At 48.5% G+C, this 23,515-nt stretch overlaps 1 protein-coding gene across 1 annotated transcript in view; it reads right to left on the bottom strand.

Annotated features, from left to right (window-relative positions):
* PREX1 (phosphatidylinositol-3,4,5-trisphosphate-dependent Rac exchange factor 1) overlaps positions 1-23,515 on the bottom strand; it is a 126,608-nt gene that overhangs the window by 66,199 nt on the left and 36,894 nt on the right. The window contains exons 5-7 of the mRNA XM_014543913.1: positions 16,080-16,181; positions 4,780-4,941; positions 234-367 (exon numbers count right to left, since the gene is read on the bottom strand). Coding sequence (XP_014399399.1) covers positions 234-367; positions 4,780-4,941; positions 16,080-16,181 — 398 coding nt within the window. The remainder of the gene's footprint in view (positions 1-233; positions 368-4,779; positions 4,942-16,079; positions 16,182-23,515) is intronic.

The following is a 23,515-nucleotide window of genomic DNA, read 5'->3' as shown; positions in this document are numbered from 1 at the left end:
GCACGAATTTCGTGCACCGGGCCTCTAGTTTCAAATAACCACATTAAGTTTTAAATAACCTATGTGGCTCAAACATTATATTTCTATGGACAGTGCTGATCTATAACAAACCCCACAACTCAGAAGAGAAAAGGAGGTGCAGAGAGGGATGCTGTCACCATGAGAAACTGTCAGGGTTCAACCCAATCCCAGCCGCCTGGCCCACCTGGGCAGCCCTGCCCCCAGCAACTCACCTGGATTTCCGCTTGCAATAGACAAGGAGGTTGTCAAAGAGGAAGAAGGCCCTCTCCTGGATGTTGCCTGCGGAGATTTTTAACAAAGTCCCTTGCAGGAGGAGCTGGGTGCAGATGTCCGTAAGGTTGGACCCCTGGGAGAGTGACAAGGGGCACAGTGAATGAGCTGGCAAGTCCAGAACACTTGGGGATACCCTCTGCCCTCCCAGAGACAGGACCTACCATTGCCTCCCTCACCCCAAAATCTAAATGCACTGCAATCTGTCAGCGGACAGGAAACCAATACCACGTGATCAATGGCTTCCATCTGTTGAGCGAGCCAGGACAATGCTGGGATGGGCATGCGGAGGTGACTATTCATAGACGTGGGACTTGGGGCTCAGGGAGATGAAGGAGGTTGTCAAAGAGGAAGAAGGCCCTCTCCTGGATGTTGCCTGCGGAGATTTTTAACAAAGTCCCTTGCAGGAGGAGCTGGGTGCAGATGTCCGTGAGGTTGGACCCCTGGGAGAGTGACAAGGGGCACAGTGAATGAGCTGGCAAGTCCAGAACACTTGGGGATACCCTCTTCCCTCCCAGAGACAGGACCTACCACTGCCTCCCTCACCCCAAAATCTAAATGCACCGCCAATCTGTCAGCGGACAGGAAACCAATACCACATGATCAATGGCTTCCATCTGCTGAGCGAGCCAGGACAATGCTGGGACGGGCATACGGAGGTGACCATGCACAGACGTGGGACTTGGGGCTCAGGGAGATAAAAGGACTCACTCAGTCAGACAGCCCTGGTCAGCATCTAGCTTTGTTTTGTTTTGGGGGGCTTATTACCTATGCCTTCCTCCTAATTTATTTATGTCTTGACTTGTTATTCCATCTCCCCCACAAGAATGCCACTTGTTCAAGGTCATACAGCTAGTGAGTGAGCAAGCTGGGACCTGGACCCTGGCAGGTGGCCCCTCTGCCCTGTCCACTATCTCTGCTACCCTGGGCTGCCTCTTAGAAGGCAACCTCAAAGGTGTTTGTGCGCAATCACTGGTCAAGAGCAGGGGTCTCAGGAGGGAAGAGACCACGTGTTCCCGGGAGCACAGGCAGCCTAGGCAGGGTGGAAAGAACACATCAGAACTTCTATTCATGGTCTTTTTATTTCTGTTTCCTCTGTTCCCTCATGGGTGAGCAGTCGATGGGCTCTTAAACCAGGGCTCCCAGAGCCAGCAAGAGGAGTGTGCCCTGTTTCTCTCTGATACATTTCTTTTTATTACAACAGTCTGTGGGGCTTGCATCTGGAGTGTCCCCTGGGTCAGCCCACGCTGGGTGTGAGCTCTAGCCAAGCTGCATGATGCTTGTTCATCTAAAACATCTAAGGAAGAAATCCTGCTTTGCTGCCACGGCTCCTCCTGTTGAGCGTTTGCGCTGAGCCAGGGAAGAAATCGCGGTTCTGAGTGCTCTGCATGCATCACTCCCTAACCCCCAGGTGACTCAAGGGGTACTTCCACTCTCCAGACTTTCCAGAAAAGGAAACTGAGGCAAAGGAATCCCCCCCACACAGAGGAGGCTGGCTCGTCCACTCACTTCCACAGTATTGCAACACACTGCCGTTTCCTTGCGCTCAGCAGAATGGATTTATGGATTAGCTTATCTGGTTTGAACTAAACCAGCCTCACAACTAAAAAGGACAAGTGGCTTACGAAGGATCAGGCCCCATAAAACCACAGATCAGATATCAAACTAATGCTGCAAGCCCAAGCACACAGCAAGAACGTGGCCCGGAAAAGACTCCCCTCCTCCCAAAGCAAGTCCTTGTCAGCCATGTTCCGAGAGAGGCAACAACCACCTAATCAGATTGGCAACAGGTCAAGCAAAAAGATTAGAAACGATCAGGAAGAGTATCAGAAATAAGGACTGGCCATCGCTCTCATTCACCATGAACGACACCTTAACTCGTCATGTCCCCTGAGATTGTAACTACTGATGGCATGAAGCCAAGGCAAGTAGCCTCACTGGTAAACATTATTTTTTCTAGCTAAAACATATTATTTCCACAAGTCACCTTGAGGATGAAACTATATTTAAAAACCGTTCTACTGCACAGAAAACCTTTCACATTTTCCAAAGAACATTCATATTCCACACTTCACTTTATCCTCAAAATGACACCAGAAGATAACTTCAGGGATATTATTACTAAAATTAGACAAGTAGGGGGAAATAAGACCAAGAGAGCAGGACAAACTAGCCTGAGGCAAGGAACTCTGCAGGTAATAGTGCTGAGCTTCAAAACCAAGTCCCTGTGCCTCAGTTTCCTTATCTGTAAAATGGGAATAACAACACCTCCCTTCTAAAGTTGGAAATATATAACAGGTGCTCAGTAATTGCCTGCGATTCTTATTCTGAGTCACTTTATTTCCTACTGTAGTGATCAAAATAAGGGCCATGCTCAAACTGTAAATTTTTCTGGGACAAAGGGGGTCCCCAAAACCCTTAGTTCCTATTTCCCTAGGCCCTTACCAGAAGAAGGCATCTGGAAATCACTTCTGCTCTGGCTGCCAAATTGCTTGTGCAATACCCTCTCCACAGGGGCCCATGTGAGAAATTTCTTTTCCAGCTGGTTTCCAGGAAATTATCTGTCTCCCAGAAGAACTGGTCTATGTCTTCCTTTTTTGACAATAAATGTTCAGTAATTTATATGCCCTGTTCTTTTCACTTTGGCTGCCAGGAAGCTCAAAGTCCAAAGGGACAGGCACTTAAATATGTCCAAATATTTGCTCCCTATGTGAGCACATATGTGGAAAGTGGCCATGTAACCCACTTCCGGCCAATAAAATGAGAGGGAAGTTCCTCTGGGGCTTCTGGGAAAGGTTTTCCTCTCTGAGAGAGGAGTCCCTCTCACTGCCTGAAGCTGCTGCCATCCTGGAACCATGAGAAGAAGGCCAACAGGATGACAAGAGACCAGATCAGAGCTCTGACGTCATGAGGCTGAAACAAGAGTCCTTGTGGAACACATCCGGACCGACACAATGATGATCAGGCGATTTTCAGTTGTAGGAAACAGAAACCAAGCTATGCATTTTAGGCAGAAAGAAATGGGGGGCTTCCCCAATCAATGAGGGCCTAGAAGGGGTAGGAATTTAGGCCGGGGCTCCCAGCAAACCAAGAACAAGGCCCCTCCACAGGCCACGGCCTCTGCCCTCCTGGGAAAAGGGGAAGTCAGGACAGCAACAGCCTGAGCTGATAATACAGGAAAACGCCAACCTGACAGCTGGCCCTCAGCAGCCGCTGCCTCCACCGTCCACTGCAAAGCCATCCTGTCCTGCCACCAACAACAAAAAGGCCCTGCCCTGCCTGCCGACACCGGGAAGCTGGAGCCGGGCCCTCTGCGCAGGCCACCACAGAAAGTCAAACACGACCAAGGCTGTGCTTTGCTGCAAGACAGCACAAGGTGGCCTCCATCCGGCTCCCGCCTTCCAAATGTCAAGCAGCTGGATCTGATCTTGGCCAATCACATCCCAACCCAGAGCAACAAGGGGGTCTGAGTTCTTTGTTCCCCAGTCTCGGCCAGGCAGCAAGGCCGAGGGGAAGGAGGGTGGGGTACATGGCAAGCATTAATCCAGATGAGGAAACTGAGGCAAAGGAATCCCTCCACACAGAGAGGGCCCACAATCCCCACATCTTCGCTAAACACCGATCCCTCTCCTCTCTGCAACCAAACCCTCCACCCCTTAGCGATACAGAGTCACATGTGAGATTTCCCCACACAGGGAAACGAAGTAGAAATCCCAAACACAGCAAGTGCCAGGAAACCCAAAGGCAGATGATTCAGAGGGTAATCTGTGTCCACAGAGTCTTTGATTTTTTGCTCTTAATCTCCCCTTCCAGCTGTATTTACTCTGATATTGATTTTTTTTATTTATTCAGATTTTTCCATTTCCTTCTATGGGTTTGTAGGAAATCTCTAATAATCTAAGAAAGATGTCGAGGTTTAAACAAATAAATTACACACAGTCAGAAGATCTCAAGAAACCCATCCCCTAATAATCATGATGATAGCAATATCAATACCTACCATGTATTGAGTGCTTACTATGTGCCAGGCATCGATGAGGAAACTGAAGTTCAGAGAAGTTAAGACACTGACCTAAAGTCACCCAGCAAGGAAGTATCAGAGCCAGAATCCTGTCCTGGAGTAGACCCCTGACCTTGGTATCAAAAAATCTAAGGCCTATGGGCACCAGGCAGGTAAGGCAACTTGTGAAGAGAATGATTGGGGAGTAATGAGGAGGGGGTGGAGACTAAGGAAAACTGGAAGCTCTGGTGGCTATTACTGTGGAAAATGGGAGCTTAGAGTTACCGTTTTTCAAGGAAAACTTGAAGTGTACATTTTTATGTGGACTTAATTGAAAAATAATTAAACAATTTCTTTACAAATAACATGTAGGCTGAACAAAATATGCTATAGGCTGAATTTAGTGCCCAGGCCAAAGTCTGTTCCTGCAACTGCACACTCCCTGTGCCCCTCGCCAACCCGGAGGGCCCCTCCTGCCCCAGGCCCACCTCCCAGCCTTCGATGTGGGACTGCAGCTGCTCCAGAGCCTCCAGCTTCTCCATCTGCCTCTTGGTCTCGTTGATGTTGGAGCACACCGTCTTCATGGCCTGCAGGGCGCTCTGGACCGCAGGGTGGTCTGGGTGCTTTCCGGGTGTCCTCTTGGCTAGCTCCTAGGGAAGAAGTGAGGGCAAGAATAAGAGACATCAACCCAGAGGGGATCAAGCCTGGCTTCCAGGTCGCCCAGCCTGGGCCAAATACCAGCTCTGCTCTATGAAAACGTTGTGATCATATGTGGGGCTGGGAAACATCATTCATTCATTCATTCAATAAATGTCCCTTGAGCACCTCCTCCATAGCAGGCAGTATTCTAAGATCTGGGGACACATTTGTTAATAAAACAAGAGAAAACTTCTTCACCTGGTGGATATTATGTTCTATAAAAGAGATCAGATAAACTAAAGAAAAATCAAGCATATAATTCATTGCCAGGCAATGATCAATACTATGAAGACAAATCAGAATGAGGGGGCTAGAGAGTAGTGGGAAAAAAGGTGTTCTCTCACATAGGGAGGTCAGGAAGACCCCTGTGTGGAGGCGACATGTGACTAGAGACCGGAGAAGCAAGGGAGGGAGTCCTGCAAAAATCTGTGGGGAAAGTGTGCCTGGCAGAGGGAACAGCAAAGGCAAGGGGTCTGAAGTGGGAGCATATGTGGGTAACAAGTAACAGTGAGGAGGTGGTGTGGCAGGAGTGGAATAAATGAGAGAGAGAGAGAAACAGGACAGAGACAGGACAGGAGAGGAGAGAAAGGTGGTTGCTGATATGGCCCTTGCCCAGCCGTTTTCTCATCTGTAAAATGGGTATAGGGGGGGGGGGGGGGGGGGGGGGGGGCCTGGGTGAGGAAGGTGAAGGAATTAAGAAGTACAAACTGGTAATTACAAAACAGTCGCAGGGATGCAACATGCATCATAGTGAATATAGTCAATAGTATTGTAATAACTATGCCTGGTGTCAGGTGGGTAGTAGACTTATCAGGGGGATCACTTCGTCAGTTACATAAATGTCTAACCACTATCCTGTATACCTGAAACTAATATAAAATTACATCAAATGTCAACTCTAAATGAAAATAAAACACACCTTGCCTTCACAGGGACATGGCGCGGGGTGTAAAGAGGCTGGTCAGAGCAGACCTTCAACCCAGGAACTTCCCCCACCACAAGCACAGGCAAGGACATTCTCAAGGTCAGGCCAGTCTTATCCAAGGGCTCCAGCCATCTCCTAGGTGTGATGAGAGAGGAACTGAAGAGGAAGGGACTAGCCAGGCCTGAAGCTATCAGGGAAGACTTTTCCAGCGAATCACTTCTCCAACCATGCCAGCAAACATGTTTCTTTAGTCATGTGATCTAGACATGACACTCCCCAAAACTAGGCTCTTTGAACACAAAACATCTGAGCAGGGGCAGACCTTGGGGAATACCTAGATACACTGAGGGCAGAGAAGGAAGGGGGTTTGGGGTTTGCCCTGGGCCACCCTGCAAAATGATAGCGCCAGCCCCTCCAGAGCCAGGCTGATGGCCTTGCCCAACATCCGCCTGTGAGCCCGTGTGGTTTCACAAGCAAGCCTGAGGTGAGCACTTCCTAGAAAAGAGGATGTCAGAGTACAGGAACCCGGTGTTTCTGAAAGGTCCCTCATGCCCCCTCGCTCCCCTCCAACCACGCGTTTACCAAAAGGGAGCAGCTGGTACTGGCTGTGGGCAGCCCGTCAGGCCTGAGGTGTGGGCTCCGTCCACAGTGAGGCCCTGGGACAGAGACCTCGAACTCCAGACCAGCAAAAGAAGACAGATCCATGAAACCACAGGGTAAAAAGAAAGCTGGATCTGTTGCTGGAGGAAGTGACAGTATCCATCACTCGCTCTGACGTGGGGGGGTGGAGGCCCAGAAGGAGACAAGGCAGTTGGGAAGCCATGCTGTCCTCTCCACAAAGAGAAAAAGGTGGCCCGTGGGAGTGGAGGGTGTCACGCACGGGGGCCGGACCAACAGAGGACACCCACTTTCTGAAGACACTTCAGCCAGCTGCAGGCCCTGTCCAAGCCCAGGGGGCGGAACTGTCACCCCTACCCAACTCTTTCCTGCACTTGTAGTTCTGGGGTCCCCTCAGGCCATATCTAGGGTGACAGCAGGACTCAAAGGAAGAGGCCTGACAAGACCCAATACCACTTAAAGAAAAAAAGAAAAGAAGAAGCAAAAAACATCTGGAAGTCCAAGAAAACCCAGAAGTGAAAAGCTGTCCAGCACAGCAAAGAAAACCTCCAGGCCTGCAAACTCTATGGAAATTTCATGCAAATACATTTCTGATTTTAACAATTTCAGCCCCTGTTTCAAGGCTGGGAGAACTGTAGCCCCACAGATTAAGAATTAGTGGAGGAAAAGAAATAATGCACATGGGTCTTAAAAACTCCATCCTCCCACTGAGAGAGGGAAGGGGAAACAGTGGGCGAGGGCTCAGGACTGGGAGTCCATGTTCGGGCTTCGACCAGGACATACGTGTGACCTTAGGTAAGTCATCCCCTTTCTGAGCCTAGGTCTCCTGGCTCTAATGCAGGACTGGATCAAAGCCCAGGACATAAACCAGGCCCCGCAGGCCAAATGCTGATGCCAGCCTCTCTCAGCAAAGCAGAAGCTCTGGCCACTCCGGGCCTGTGTTTCCACTAACAATAACAACTGGCCTGACGGGCAGCTACCCCCTTAGATGGGACAAGTGCTCTACAGCTGGCCACAGTTACCATCCCACTGAGTTCTATAGAATCTACTCACTTCTTGTACATGATGGTGGTGGCAATAGCTATAAATTCCAATACAGAAGAAGTAAAATAAAAAGGAATTTTTTTAAAAAAAAAGAGTTAACTAAACCCCCCAAAAAAACACACACACTAAAATTATGCAAAATAAAGCAAGAAAGGGTGAAGAAAAGAAACCAAATAAAAATAGAAAAGAAAAATGGTAGAAATAAATTCAAATGCATCAATAAATACAATAAATATAAGTGGGCTAAACTCTCCAGTTAGAAGATAGGGATTGACAGATAAGATTTTCAAATTCTAACTTTGTGTAGTTTACAAAAGAAGTACCTAAACCCTAAGGATAGAGAATGGTTGGTAGTAAAAGGATAAAACAAGATATAACATTAAAATACTAATTTAAAAAACTACTATAGTTCTATGAATATTGGGCAAAATGAACTTTGAGACAATAAAAATAGCTAATACTTACTAAGCACTTAGAAGTGCTTTACAGCTATTATTTCATTTAATCTTCACAATAACCCATGACCAAGGCTCTATCTGATAGAAGAGGAAACTCGGGGACAGAGAACTTAAGTCTCTTCTCAAAGAAGCTACATTAATAAGTGCAGAAACTGGAATAAAAAATAAATAAAAATCACTACAATATTAGAGTAGCTAACATTTACCAAGCATGTCTATCTACCTAGTAATATGCAGTGTTCTCGTGAGTTTTCTCATGCATTGTCTTTGCAGTAAGCCTGGGAGGCAACTACCATCCACATTTTGCAGGTGGTGCAATGAAGGCACAGAGAGGTTAAGCAACTTGTACTTGGTCACACAGCTAAGAGGTTGAGCTAGAGCCACACAGATCGTGACAGAAAACAGAATGTAGGCAGGACTGCCAGGGAAGGAGATCTGGGAAGGCCACTTGGAAGATCGGATGTATATACAAGCTTGGCTTTGAAAGGAGGAAAGCAGGTCTCTCACCCTGAAAGAGGAGGCTTCCGTTCCTTGAGCTATTGTTGCTCACCACACAGGAAAGAACCTGAATTGCGGCTGATGCAGGTTGAGATGCTGGAACAGCCTTAGGCATGGTGTCGGTTCACAACCCAAGAGGCAGGATGGAGGCTGGGCATTGTGGTTGAGGGAGGACGGGAGCTTGGGCAGGGAAGACCACAGTGCAAAGACCTCTGACTTCCTGTGCCTTCTCAGCAAGACGGTGAGAGGCCAGATCCCTGGCAGATGGAGGGCTCGTTTCATAACATCAGAGTCCGACGAGGACTCCAAAGAGACACAAGTATCCAGGATAATATAGAAAACCTTGGCAGATAATACAAAAACAACTACCCAATTGATTTCATAACATCAGAGTCCGACGAGGACTCCAAAGAGATGACACAAGTATCCAGGATAATATAGAAAACCTTGGCAAATAATACGAAAACAACTACCCAATTGAAAATGGGCTAATGATGTGAAGAGGCAGTTCTCATAAAATGCATCCCCAACCACTGCTACCAACATAGTCCAGCCATCTCCTACCTGGATCACTGAGCTCGACTCACCTCTGGTCTCCCACCTCCACTCTCACCACCCGTAGTCCATTCTCCACATACAGCCAGAGGGAATTAAGTCATATCTTGTCCCTCCTCTGCTCAGAACCTTCCCATGGCACCCACCTCACTCAGAGAAGACAAAGACCCTACAGTGACCCACAAGGCCATGCATATGCCGGCTCCATCACCTTTCCAACCTCACTCCCCCACTTTCTACCTCCTATCTCTGGCCTCCTTGCTGCTCCTCAGACACATTCCTACCTCAGGGCCTTTGCACTGCCTGCTCCCTCTGGCTGGAAGATTCTTTCCCAAGGTACCTTCCTCATCTCTTTCTGGTTTTTGTTCAAACGTCCCTTCTCAATCCATCACTCTTAGCTTGATACATTTCTCTCCATAGTACCCATTCCACCTAAACAAACATATACATTTCCTATTCATTTGTTGTCTGCCTCCCCCCAGCAGAACATCAGAACACAGAGGTAGGGGTTTGGGCAGTTTTTTTCACTTTGTATCTCCAGCACCTAGTACAATGCCTGACACATAATAGTTGCTCAATAACGAGTTGGTGAATGAATACATAGCTTCAAAACCCCTAGACACTGTCCCACCCACTGTGGCTCTCTCTTGGAGGTAATCAGGAAGACTACAAGGGATCTGCTAAGTAACGTCCCCAGTGCCCGGAATGGCACCTAGCACGCAGTAGATGCCTCCTAATTACTCATTAAATGACTGTAGAAATGTCATCCTATTGAGACCTCTGACTTCCTGTGCCTTCTCAGCAAGACGGTGAGAGGCCAGATCCCTGGCAGATGGAGGGCTCGTTTCATAACATCAGAGTCCGACGAGGACTCCAAAGAGACACAAGTATCCAGGATAATATAGAAAACCTTGGCAAATAATACGAAAACAACTACCCAATTGAAAATGGGCTAATGATGTGAAGAGGCAGTTCTCATAAAATGCATCCCCAACCACTGCTACCAACATAGTCCAGCCATCTCCTACCTGGATCACTGAGATCAACTCCCCTCTGGTCTCCCACCTCCATTCTCACCACCCGTAGTCCATTCTCCACATACAGCCAGAGGGATCCTGTGGGAACTAAGTCATATCTTGTCCCTCCTCTGCACAGAACCTTCCCATGGCACCCACCTCACTCAGAGAAGACAAAGACCCTACAGTGACCCACAAGGCCATGCATATGCCGGCTCCATCACCTTTCCAACCTCACTCCCCCACTTTCTACCTCCTATCTCTGGCCTCCTTGCTGCTCCTCAGACACATTCCTACCTCAGGGCCTTTGCACTGCCTGCTCCCTCTGGTTGGAAGATTCTTTCCCAAGATACCTTCCTCATCCCTTTCTGGTCTTTGTTCAAAAGTCCCTTCTCAATCCATCACTCTTAGCTTATACATTTCTCTCCATAGCACCCATTCCACCTAAACAAACATATACATTTCCTATTCATTTGTTGTCTGCCTCCCCCCAGCAGAACATCAGAACACAGAGGTAGGGGTTTGGGCAGTTTTTTTCACTTTGTATCTCCAGCACCTAGTACAATGCCTGACACATAATAGTTGCTCAATAACGAGTTGGTGAATGAATACATAGCTTCAAAACCCCTAGACACTGTCCCACCCACTGTGGCTCTCTCTTGGAGGTAATCAGGAAGACTACAAGGGATCTGCTAAGTAACGTCCCCAGTGCCCAGAATGGCACCTAGCACGCAGTAGATGCCTCCTAATTACTCATTAAATGACTGTAGAAATGTCATCCTACTGTTGCTAACTGTTTCTGAACCCAGAACTTAAGACTTCCCTCTGAAAGCTCCCGATTTCCAAACGCCAACTTGATTTAAAACTTGTCAAACATCTGGGGGCCAAACAGGCCACCCCGTCTGTTTGGGACAGCTGCTGCAGTGCTGTGTGCAGGATGGCTGCTCAGGGTATAGCAAGGGGGCCCTGCACAGTCTCCTGTGTCTTCTCTATCTCCCACGCCCTTCTGTGGGTAATGCAGCTCTCACCACGCTCAGTAGTTACCTCTGTCTCCTTGATCATAGCAGTGTGGCGCCCCTGGAGATGGACGTAGTCCGTCACTAAGGAGGTATTGGCCTCAATTCTTGGTGCAGGAGGATGGCTGGATAAGGGGAGTTTCCCAGAGCATGGGATGTGTGCTAATCACAGCTCTCCAAAGGATTTTAGGTGGCACACCAGAAAACTTTATGTGTGTGGGAAGCGGAGCCAACAGGACTCCCTAATGGACTAGAGATGGGGTGGATCAGAAATAACTCCCAGGTTTGGCCTGAGCAACCAGAAAGAAGAGAGACCAGCCGGGCAGTGTGACTCAGTTGTTGAGCATCATCCCATGTATTATCGGTTCGACTCCAGTCAGGGCACATGTCCAGGTTGCAGGCTTGATCCCCAGTAGGAGACATGCATGAGGCAGCCAATCAATGTTTCTATCGCTCTCTCCCTCTCCCTTCCTCTCTCTCTAAAAAAATCAATAAAAACATATTTTTTTTAAAAAGAAGAGAAGCCATTTACAGAGATGGGGATGAGGGAGTAGGATGGGAGAGAAGACAGGTCTGGGGGAAGGGGAGAGCCAAGCATTTGGTTTGTGGCATGTTAGGTAGGAGGTGCCTGTTAGACATCCAAGCAGAGAAGCTGCGTGGGCCCGAGAAAAGTCCCGCCCGAGGTTAAGTGAAAGATCCATGCTGGAAGTCACTGGCACAGAGATGGAGGTTAAAGCCATGGGAATGTCCGCACAAAAATCTGTAGGTTAATGTTCATAATAGCACCATTCGTAACAGCCAAAAAGTGTGAAGCCAAATGTCCATCAACAGATGAATGAATAAACAAAACATGGTTTATCCACACAATGGAATATTACTCAGCCATAAAAAGGGATGAAACTGTGAGCCATGCTACAACGTGGAGGAGCCTTGAAAATACTGTGCTAAGGAAAAGAATTTGGACACAAAAGTTAGATATAATATGATTCCATTTATGTGAAATGTGCAGAATAGGCAATCTGTAGAGACAGGAAGTAGGTGGTTGCCAGGAGCTGGGGGGAGAGGAGGGAAAAGGGAAGTGACTGCTAATGGGTCCAGAGTTCCTTTGGGGAGGGATGATGAAAATATTTCTAAAATGATTACGGTGATGGTTGCACAACTTCTGAATATACCTTAATAAAATGAGAAAAGCCAGAGTAAATAAGGCCTCCTCCAGGAGCGAGTCTAGATAGAGTCAAGGCCCAAGGACTGAGGCCTGGGGCCCACCTACGCTCAGAGGTCTAGAAGGTGAGGAGCCAGTAAAGGAGACTGAAGGGGTTAGAGAGGCAGAAGGCAAAGGGGAACAGAAGGACTGGAGCGCCAGCTGCCCCCTTTAGACAGATGTGCCCTCCAAGTTGCCCCCTGCCAGCCTCGCTTGCTCCCATGACGCAGCAGGCAGGCCCCGTGGGGCAGGGGGGGCTGTCCAAGACCGAGCCCTGTGGGTCCTGAGCCACACCAGCAGCCGGTGCACAGTAAGTGCCCCAATAAGCTCTGTGCATCACCCGGAAACAGCTAAAAGGGTCGGTGACAGTCTGTCTCGCCTCGGCACCTGCCATTTGAGCACCAGGGGCATTACCCCAAACCTGAATCATTTCCCTGGAACTGTCGATGGAAAACTCAACAAAGCCTGAAAATGCCAACTGTCTATGCTGGGTCTGGGTTGAAGGCTGAAATAGAATGTCCCGGCTATTCTTAGGCAATGTTCAAGTTCAGCTTTTTGGGGCTGTTCCCAAAGAGGCTTTCATTCTTGCCTTTTCCCTCTTCCCTCTTCCTACGCAGGCTCCTCAATCCTGCTCGCCTACTTAATTCAGAGCTCAGCTCACACAAGTGGCTCAGAGGGCCACAGGGACATCTGCGCAGGGTCAGAACCAGAGGGGCCGGAGGGGAGGACTGTCCCCCAGCTCATGGGATTGTCTTTGAAAACCCACTGGAAAATGTGACAGAAAGGAGGAACTCAGGAGGGGTATGAAGAATTCCCCTCCGTCCCAGCTGTTTTCTGATGCAAACATTTCAGCTGTGGGTGCCAAAGGCCGGACACACTGAGCAATTCGGTCGGGCAGGCAGCATGGCATGGGCCCACAGGAATCTGAGGTCCCGCTGGCTGGTCCCCCAGTGCTCTCTGAGCCTCGGATAAACACAGCTGGAGACAGAGGAAACTGAGCCTGTAAACAGCCATTTGGTCAGGAGAGCAAACCCACAGCCCGGCTTCAACCATTTCCTGTGGGCAGTTACTCTTCCATCGGCTGCCGGCCGGCTCTGTCCCTCCCTGCTCTTCTGGGAATCCAGAGCCCAGAAATCCTGCCAGACCAAACTGTGGCCCCTGGGGCTGAGCAGGCCTCAGAAATGCATGGGCCTCACATTGAGAGCTGGAGTACACACACACACACAGGTCCAGCCCCACTGGCTGTGAAAACATGTTATAGAAACTGCCATTCCAAGTGCATGCTGGGATCCCAGACTTTCCCAAGATCCAGAAATCAAGGGGTTAATTAACACCTAGGGAACCTCAGCTGGTGGGACTTTCCCAAGATCCAGAAATCAAGGGGTTAATTAACACCTAGGGAATCTCAGCTGGTGGTTCTCCTAATGGGTCAAACGACTGTATTTAAAGGGCCAGAAGGTTGAGAACTACTGTTAATGGGTCAAATATTTAAGGTTTTGAAAACCAGGAAAGGAGGAGCAGGCCAGTCACTGAACCATGACACACAAGGTCACTGACCTTCCCAGACTCCCCACTTAGGGAACTGAGATCAGCACCCCCAACACCCAGCACTTTGGCAGCCTTAGCACCTCAAAGTGCTCTCAACAGGCTGTGGAGCTGATAGGGGAATTCTAGAATCCACAAATCATGGTTCTGCTTCCTTACCCAATGTATGGCCTTGAACAGGCCCCTTCCTTTCTCTGTGCCTCAGTTGCCTCATCTCTAAAATGGGGCTAATCAAAGTGGCTACCTCATCGAGTTGCTCTAAGAAATAAGTAAATAAGGGTCTAATCATCATAACAACCTTATCAGTACTACTAATACAAACCGTGTATTACAGATGAGAAACTGAGGCATGGAGGAATCACACAGCTAGTAAAAGGCAGAGCTGGGGTTCAAACCCAGGCAGCCTGTGGCTGCCAAGTGTGGCTCTAATCCAGGGGTCAGCAAACTTTTTCTGTGAAGGTCCAGATAGTAAATATTTTAGGCTTTGCTGGCCACATCCGGCCTCTGTCACACAGTCTTCTTTGTTTTAGGGTTTTGTTTTATTTTTACAACCCTTTAAAAAATGTAAACACCACTTTTAGCTCATGGGTTGTACACAAACAGGCCATGGGCTAGATGTGACCCATGAGCCGCAGCTTTGCTAGCCCCTGCCTTAAGCCAATACAGAACACTCTCTTTAAATGCTGACAATTAACTCGCATGTGGAAGACACCCACACAGACCAGATAAACAACATGGGCAAACGTCCAATTCAGTCCACAGGCTACCGATTCACAAGGCCCACGTGGAGCTTCTCCTGCACCAAGCCGAAGAGCTGAGCTACGTATGACGTTGCCCACATCCACCTGGGAATCCAAGCAGCTACAAGAACCACGGCGGAACGTCCTTTTGAGATCCCTGGAAGGGATAAACAGCAGCAGGCCAGAGGAGGTGAGGGGACAGCTGTGTCCCACCTCCCACAGCTGCACACAGTACAGGCTTGTGTTCACAGGCAGAGAGGATGGCCCCAGGGTCTGGCCAGCCTCAGAGGCTCAAGTGTCACCCACCTTATCCAACAGCAAGTCAAGTTCAAGAATTCCCTAGTACTTTCCCCTCCCCTCTCTCTTCCAGTTCATGGAGCAAGGATGCACATGGCCCCGGGCGTGTGAATGAGGCATCACCAGCCAAATTCATCCACCAGCAAAGACTCCAGGAACAGCTGTCAGACTCAAGGCCTTGAGGATGGCGCCAAGGGAAGCTCAGGTCAACAGCCGCCATTTCCAAGGGCTGAAAACCCTGGGCTGAGAGCAGCAGCTGGTGACAGAGCTACCCACCCAGCTGGAGATCTACCCAGAAGCCAGCTCAAATGCTGAGAATTAAGACTTCTTGGGTCCCCACACAAGCAGCAAATCTGCTTGACCAAGACTGAGTCAAAGGTGGCTGGACAGCACAGGAAACCGCAGTAGGTGGATGCTGTGGTTTCCCCACACGGTGTTTGCCCACCCTCTTCCACAAATAGCCCAGATTTTGGTGAGGAGGGTCCAGTCTGTCCCCCTCACTGGGCTTTTAGCCTGTGGGACAGTGATTGGTGAGAGGTTGGAGCACATGACAAAAACCTAAGCCAATTAGAGATCCCTTGCTCAGGGTGATTGGTTCAGGTATGAAGCATCTGACCCCAATCTCAGCCAATCAGAACACACTGTCTTGCTCACTGTCATTGGACCACAAGCATCTGACCCCAATCTCAGCCAATCAGAACACACTCACTGTCATTGGACCATGTCTTAGCCAATCAATGCCTAACCCTGCCCAGCTCATAGCAATTAGGGTAAAGCCCAAGTCCAAGCATATAGGTGGAGGAGAAATAGCACAAGCAAAGGCTTCATGTCAGTGATTCAAGTAAAAGCATGCGACTCAGGCCCAAATCATTTGGAATATCACATTCTCCTGGCCACAGATGGCCAAAGCCTGAATTACCCTCAGCACTTTTGTCAGAGCTACTAGAAGAGAGGGTATAAGGCCAGAGTAACCAGCCCTCTGCGACCACACTGAACATAAAGCTCAACTGTCAAAAGCAGAACTGAACAAGGGAGAAAGAGGCAGGGTACTGGTGGGATCCAGCCTGCCCCAGACTTCTCAGCTACTTGCACTAACAAGTTTCATTTTATGATTAAGCCAATCAGAGCCAATCTGTCACTTCGAGCATGGTGAAAGGAGTGGGGTGCCGCTCTCACCTTGAGGAGGAGGGGGTACTTGCAGATCCTCTGAATCGGAGACAGCAGGTAGCCCTCCAGAGGGATGTCCGTGGTCTTCCGGCCGCCCAGAAGCATGCAGCTCTGCAAAGGGACAGACACCGTCATTAAAACTCGCCAAGGACAACAAAGGATTGGGCCACCCTCAAACAGCCATGGGGCAGCACTCTCAAAACGCAGCTACACACTTTGGAAGCAATTTAGCAACACCTAGGAGAGATGGAAATGTGCAGAGGGGGTGGGGCAAAAGTAGGCTTACAGTTGTTTGTGTGGAAAATAATATAATAATTAATAAATAATAATATAAGAATAAACTCTGTGTTTCGCATACTCACAACTGTAAACCTAGTCCTCTTACCCCCACCCCCCATTTTCACACACACACACACACACCCCGTATTCTATAACCCAGCACAAGGCCTCCATCAGACGTGAACCAAATCCTGCCCAGTCCCTATTTTGATAATAAAAGTTTTATTGGAACACATCCATCTATTTACATATTGTCCAAGGCTGCTTTCAAGCAGTCATGGCAGAACTGAGTAGTTGTAACGGAGACCACAGAGTCACAAAACCTAAAATATTTACTATCTGGCCTTTCACAGCCAAGTTTGCCAATCCCTGGCCTAAGGAAGCTTTCACACCTACACACCAGGAGACAGGAACACAGACTTCAAAACAGCCTTGTTTGGAACAGCAAAACATGAGAAGCAACCTAATAAGAATAGTAAGAATAGAAAAATGTGTCTTCAGGACACTTATGCGGTAGTTCACTGCACCACGGTGACAATGGGGGAACTAAAGCGACACAGAGCTATGTGGAGGAACCTCAAAATCATACTTTTGAGCAAAACACACATACACACACACACACACACACACACACACACACACACAATAAAGAATATGCATGGTATGAATCAATTTAAAACTTCTAAAGGTACACAAACCCAAACTAGGCATTGTTTATAGAGAACAGGTCTGCAGTGACATATAAAGACATGTACAGGAAAGAAATAATATTCCCAGACCTAGAAGGAGTTACATCTGTGGAGGGAGGGTTCCAATGGGATTTGGAAAATGAACCTGCGACCTTCAACTGTTACTGAAAAGGTTTTATCTCTTTACCTGGCAGGTGGGGACCTGCGTGCTGCCGCAGGAATACCTGTGCTTTGGTTTGCAGAGTAAAGACTGCAACTCACCCCTCAGCTCCTGGCCACCTCCCTGGCCACCTGCAGCCACCCACATCAGTACTTCCTTCATGCCAGCCCCTTTCCTGTGTTCATTCTATCCCCCTGTAACATGCGTTACTCCTCCCAATAATAATAAACATATTATTACCATCATCCATCGCCAACCGACGGATAGCTTATGATGTGCCAGAAGGTCCTTGACGGCTCTCATCCTGACCACCAGCTTCTCTACGAGCTAACCTCTATTATTTTTTTAAATATATTTTATTGATTTTTTACGGAGAGGAAGGGAGCGGGATAGAGAGTTAGAAACATCGATGAGAGAGAAACATCAATCAGCTGCCTCCTGCACACCTCCTACTGGGGATGTGCCCGCAACCAAGGTACATGCCCTTGACCAGAATCGAACCTTGGGACCCTGGAGTCTACAGGCCGACGCTCTATCCACTGAGCCAAACCGGCTAGGGCCTAACCACTATTATTATTCCCATTTCCCACTCAGGAACCTGGGGTTGGGAAGGGTAAGCGTTTCTCCTCAAAGTGGGCCAGAGGTGGGGTCTCCACGCAGGCGGGCTGAAGAAGAGCCTGGGCTTGGAACCATGATGCCGGCTACCCTTACCCCAAGCCCAGCATTCTTTGAGGCCAGCCCAGCGCCCCCCCACCTCTCCAGGAAGCCTTCCCCATCTTCTCTCAATTCCCAAGACTCTTTCCTCCTGGCACCTGCATAGTAGGTCGTTTGTTCGTGTGGCTAAAAACCACACGCAAGCATTTATCGTCCTTTCCTCTGGAGAGGTTCCTCTTGGAGCCAAGGGGCTCCAACCTGAGCATCCGTGTTTTGGCTGCCAGGAATCATGAGGTTCATGTCTGCGGTCCCGCCACCATGCCCCTCACTGTCGTGGGCTGTGAGGGCTGACAATGTGCCCAGTATATGCATGAATGAATGGATGAATGGATGAACCAATGAATGTGCGAACTGCCCGCACATGCAGCAGTGAACAGGTCTCAGCCTCCCTCCTCAACACCGCGCCAGCAAATTGGCAATGAAACAGACTCTTGGGAAAGGGAGTCCCATCCTATCATTCATTCATTCTGCAAATTCACGTCGTGTGCTCACTGTATTTGGGCACTGTTCCAAGCACTGGGGGAACTTCCCAACAAGTCAGGTGAAAATGTGATTGGAGAACCTTTCCCATGTGCTCACCACACACGAGGCATTGTGCCTCCTGCTTCGCCCATCGGTCAAGTTCATCCTCATAGCCCGAGGATAAGCGTGGACCGACCATGCTTAGCCACAGATGGGGAAACTGGCACAGAGAGCCCAAATGACTGGTCCAAGACTACTGCCTTTCAGGAATCTTAAAGGCCCCCTCCTCGGAGAAGCAGAATCCCAGGGACCCCGGGGCCCTACTGTGGCGGGAGCTGCATGGCTCCCACCCCCACGTCTAACCCTGGCACAGATGGGGGATCAGGGATGTGGCAGCTGGGAGATGCCAGGCCTCACACTGCTCACACTCAGGCCTTTGTCCTCAGAGCCAGAACTGCCCACAAGCTGCCCTGGTGATGTCAGCTCTGGGCAGAGAGAGGGGAGCCTGGGGGTGGGGAAGGGCTTTCCAGAAGCCCCCAGGGCTTGGCCGAAGAAAGGCCTGTCTCTTTGTCCAGAATCAAGGAGTTTTCACAGGACTGTCACAGCCACCAGCTAGGCTTCTCCCAAACCCCCTAGATTGTTGTTTCACTTGATTTTCTTTCTTTCTTTTTTAAGAATAAAAGCAAACATACACAGAGCTACCATTCACTATTCTATGAAGATTATACTCCAGGCACTATGGGAAGAACGTTTGAAAATTATCCCTTTAAACCCTCCTAATTCACAGAATTGATTCAGGTGGTATCAACTTCCTCAACTTCCGCACCTCCTATGGCAGCATGCCCTGCGCGGTCCTGGGTCCTCCTTTCTACCCATGCTCGCTCCCTGGCTGACCTCTCCCAGACCCATCGCCCTAACACCATCCTATCTACTGATGTGCAGATTTATATCTCCAGACTGGCCCCTCCCTTCCCAAATCCCCACCTGGATGTCTCCAAAATGGCCTTTTGAAATTTTCCTCTCTTACCTGTTCCTAACCCAGCCTTTACCACCTCAGGAAACTTCAACTCTATCCTTCCAGTAGTTTGGGCCCAAAACCCTGAAGCCATCTTTAACTCCTCTCATTCAGTTACTCCCCAATACCAACCATCCTGCAGATCAGTCAGCTGGACCCTCCAACTCCCTATGACTCCAACCACCCCTGGCAGCACCACCATTGCCCCATCCTGCCACCATCATCTGCCTGGACTGTTGCAGCAGCCCTATAGTGGGGTGAATAGTGTCCCCGAAAATGCCACACCACCCCAAATCTCAGAATGTATCCTAATTTTGAAATAGGGTCATTATGGATATGCTTAGTTAAATTAAGAGGAGGTTACACTAGATTAGAGTGGGCCCTACCTCATTTGACCCATGTCCTTATACGAGGAGGAGAGGACAAGGGAACAAGGCCGCATGAAGACAGGGGTAGAGACTGGAGTTACATGTCCACAAGCCAGGGAGCACCTGAGGCCCCCAGAAGCTGGCAGAGGAAAGGCAGACCCCTCCCCTGGAGCCTTTGCAGGGAGCAGAGGCCTGCCAGCACCTGATCTCAGCCTCTGGCCTCCAGACTGTGAAAGAATAAATTCTGTCATTTAAACCACCCAGTTTGTGGTCATTGTTAACGGCAGCCCGGGACACTTGTACCAGTTCCCCTGTGCCTTTTGCTTCCAGCCTCACACTGCCAGGAGGCAGACCTTTCAAAATGCAAATCAGTTCAAGTCATTCCTTTGCTCATAACCACCAAGGGCTTCCCGTCCCACTCAGACTAAAACTGAATATTCTAAACTGCCACACGTTCCAACATGGACAGATCTCGCAGGCATTATGCTGAGCAAAGGAAGCCAGACACAAAAGCATCCTGCATGATGCCATTCGTGAAACATTCCAGAATAGGCACGATGAATGTTTGGTGAGAGAAAGCAGCATAGTGGTTATCTGGATGCAGAGAGGGGCACGGCGGAGGAAGGACACAAGGAATCTTCTACAGTGAAGGGAATGTTCTACATCTTTACCTCGAAATATCACATGATCTCACTCATTGGTGGAATATAATGAACAACACAAACTGATGAACAAAAATAGAACCAGAGTCACAGAAGCATCAAACAGACTGTCCAACCTATGAGGGAAGGCGGGGGGTGAGAGGGTAAGAGATCAACCAAAGGACTGATATGCATGCATATGAGCATAACCAATGGACACAGACAGTAGGGGGGTGAGGGCATGTGCCGGGGGGTGGGAGCGGCCAGGGAGAGGTCAAATGGGGGGGAAAAGGAGACTCATGAAATACTTTAAACAGTAAAGAATTTTAAAAATAAATAAATCTTTACCTCTAAGGTGGTTTCATGGGAGTACACAAATGTAAATATTCATCATGCTGTGAGTATATTCACAGCATGTATGCTAGACTGCAATAAAAAAAGCTATGTAAAAATCTCAGATCCTCCCATTGTCTAAATGCTCCTTCATTATCTGGCCTTACTTCCTTCCACTCTTCCTCTTACACTCTCCATTCCAGCAACCCTGACCTTCTTGCTCTTCTTCAAACACACTTCTACCTCAGGACTTTTGCACTTGCAGTTCCTCTACCTGGAAAGCTTTTCCCCCAGATACCCCTTGCCTCTCTCATACTTTATCCAGGTCTCTGCTGAAGTGTCACCTAAGACACTGTTTTCCAAAGACCAATCTAAAATAGCAGGCACCACCCTAATCCCCCAAAACATCCTGTCGCCCTTAACTTACTTCATTTCCTGCAGAGAACTTAATGCCACATGACATGTAGGTCTCCCCTGCTTGAATAGCCACTCCATGTCAGTAGGGACTTTTCTTGCCTTGGTCATTGTTGCATCCCCATACTTAGTATGATCCCTACCACACGGTAGGTGCTCAATAGAAAGCTGCTGAATGAATGAATGAATGACCCCCACTTTACCGACAAGGAACTGAGGCACAGAAAGACATAGTTCTCACCCCATCTTTCAACTAGTGCACAGCACAGCACATCGTGAATGGAAAGCCAGATTCTGTGTGTTCCCAATGCCTTAATAGCCCATGATAGACATGAGATGGCACTTCTGCAGGTGGCCAAAAGCTGGGAGATGCCAGCAAAGAGGGAGACAGATGGCATGTGTGCTGGCACCCCACACGTCCTCCCCCCTCCCAAGCTGGCCTAGCCCAGCTGCTGCTAGGAAAGGGGCAGTTTGGACCACTAGGAAGACTGAAAGAGAGAGCGGAAGGAAGGACAGAAAAACTGAAGCCCTTCCCTTCCCACATCCCCAGAAACACCTTCCTGCTTCCCAACATACAGCTGAGCCCAAGGGGGCATCCCTGGAAGGTGGGGCTCTGAGCCCGCATGCTAAGTGGTGCTGCCTGAAACTGAAAAGGTCAGTCACAGAAACATGGTCATGTGTGTGGTTACAAGATATGACTTTGTTTTTGCTGTTTGCCAAGACTTTTTTATGAATGTAAGTGCAAAACTAGAAACAGAGAGGGGAAGGAAGGACAGAAAAACTGAAGCCCTTCCCTTCCCACATCCCCAGAAACACCTTCCTGCTTCCCAACACACAGCTGAGCCCAAGGGGGCATCCCTGGAAGGTGGGGCTCTGAGCCTGAATGCTAAGTGGTGCTGCCTGAAACTGAAAAGGTCAGTCACAGAAACACGGTCATGTGTGTGGTCTTACAAGATATGACTTTGTTTTTGCTATTTGCCAAGACTCTTTTATGAATGTAAGTGCAAAACTAGAAATGTAAAGACACAGCTACCAGCAATGATGAAAAGCATCAGTCCCGAATGCTTGAGACACTTGCAACAAAAGTGGAAATCAGTCAACCAACCTGCCCTTCCTCAGATGCTCACTGGAAGTGGGCCAAGCAACAGGAACTTACAAGTGAAGGAAACATACATTTTTGAATCAAAATTCTGGAAATACTTTGTTGGAGACTGCATTACGGAAAAGTATTCAAGAATTTTATTATATAGTTTAGCTCTCTGGACACATGGTTAACACTCCTTATGCCATGTCAGTTAATTGTTGTTCTTTTATTTGCTGGATTCTGTATGTGTTGTCAGGAGATAAAACCGTTTTGGGGGCTGGGACTGAATGAGTAGGGGATTTAGAGGTGAAAGACCAAGATTCAAACCCATCAATTTATATATATATATATATATATATAGAGAGAGAGAGAGAGAGAGAGAGAGATCACAGCCAGAGAAGTCAGAAATCCAAGCACAAGAAGGATTTGATTCGGTGCTGTTTGCTTGAAGGTGGAAGGGGCCATGTGGCAAGGAATGTGGGCAGCCTCTAACAGTGATGGCGAGCCTATGACACGCGTGTCAGAGGTGACACACGAACTCATTTTTTTTGGTTGATTTTTCTTTGTTAAATGGCATTTAAATATATAAAATAAATATCAAAAATATAAATCTTTGTTTTACTATGGTTGCAAATATCAAAAAATTTCTATATGTGACACGGCACCAGAGTTAAGTTAGGGTTTTTCAAAATGCTGACACACCGAGCTCAAAAGGTTCGCCATCACTGCCCTAGGACCTTGGCCCCTGACACTGGAACCCCCAGACTGTCTACATCACGTTAACATGGGAGAGAAATAAATGCTTGCCTTGTTTAAACCGCTGTTATTTGGGATGTCTGGAAATGCCACCAAGCACACATGTATCTTCACTCATACACAACAGTGGCTGGTAAAGCTCCAAGGAGATCACAAATGAGAACCCACTTTACACACCAGGGAAGCTCCCTGCAGTGGTAGGGAAGACCAGCACGGATGTCTAGTGCTTTTCCTGATCAACATCCATTCCCAACTTACTCCCACAAGTAGAAACTGTTCTTTAAGGATCCACCACACCCTTAGGGCCTGTGAGATGTGGGAGTTGACCCCGCCCTCCAGCTCCAGAAGGGAACAATCAGAGCCCCAACCAATCCCTCTATCTACAGCAAGCTTGGCAAACTCGCACCCAAGGGCTGCATGCGGCCCACAACGAATATTTTTGCGGCCCAGCCAATATAACGGTAGGTAAGAAACGTTTTAACAAAAATTTCATAACTTAATTTTTACAATATCCTGTTATACATAATGAT

Source organism: Myotis brandtii, unplaced genomic scaffold (assembly GCF_000412655.1).
Source record: "Myotis brandtii unplaced genomic scaffold, ASM41265v1 scaffold342, whole genome shotgun sequence".
Taxonomy (NCBI): Eukaryota; Metazoa; Chordata; class Mammalia; order Chiroptera; family Vespertilionidae; genus Myotis; species Myotis brandtii.
The sequence above is the reverse complement of the archived record's forward strand: the minus strand, read 5'-3'. Positions and strand labels throughout refer to the sequence as shown.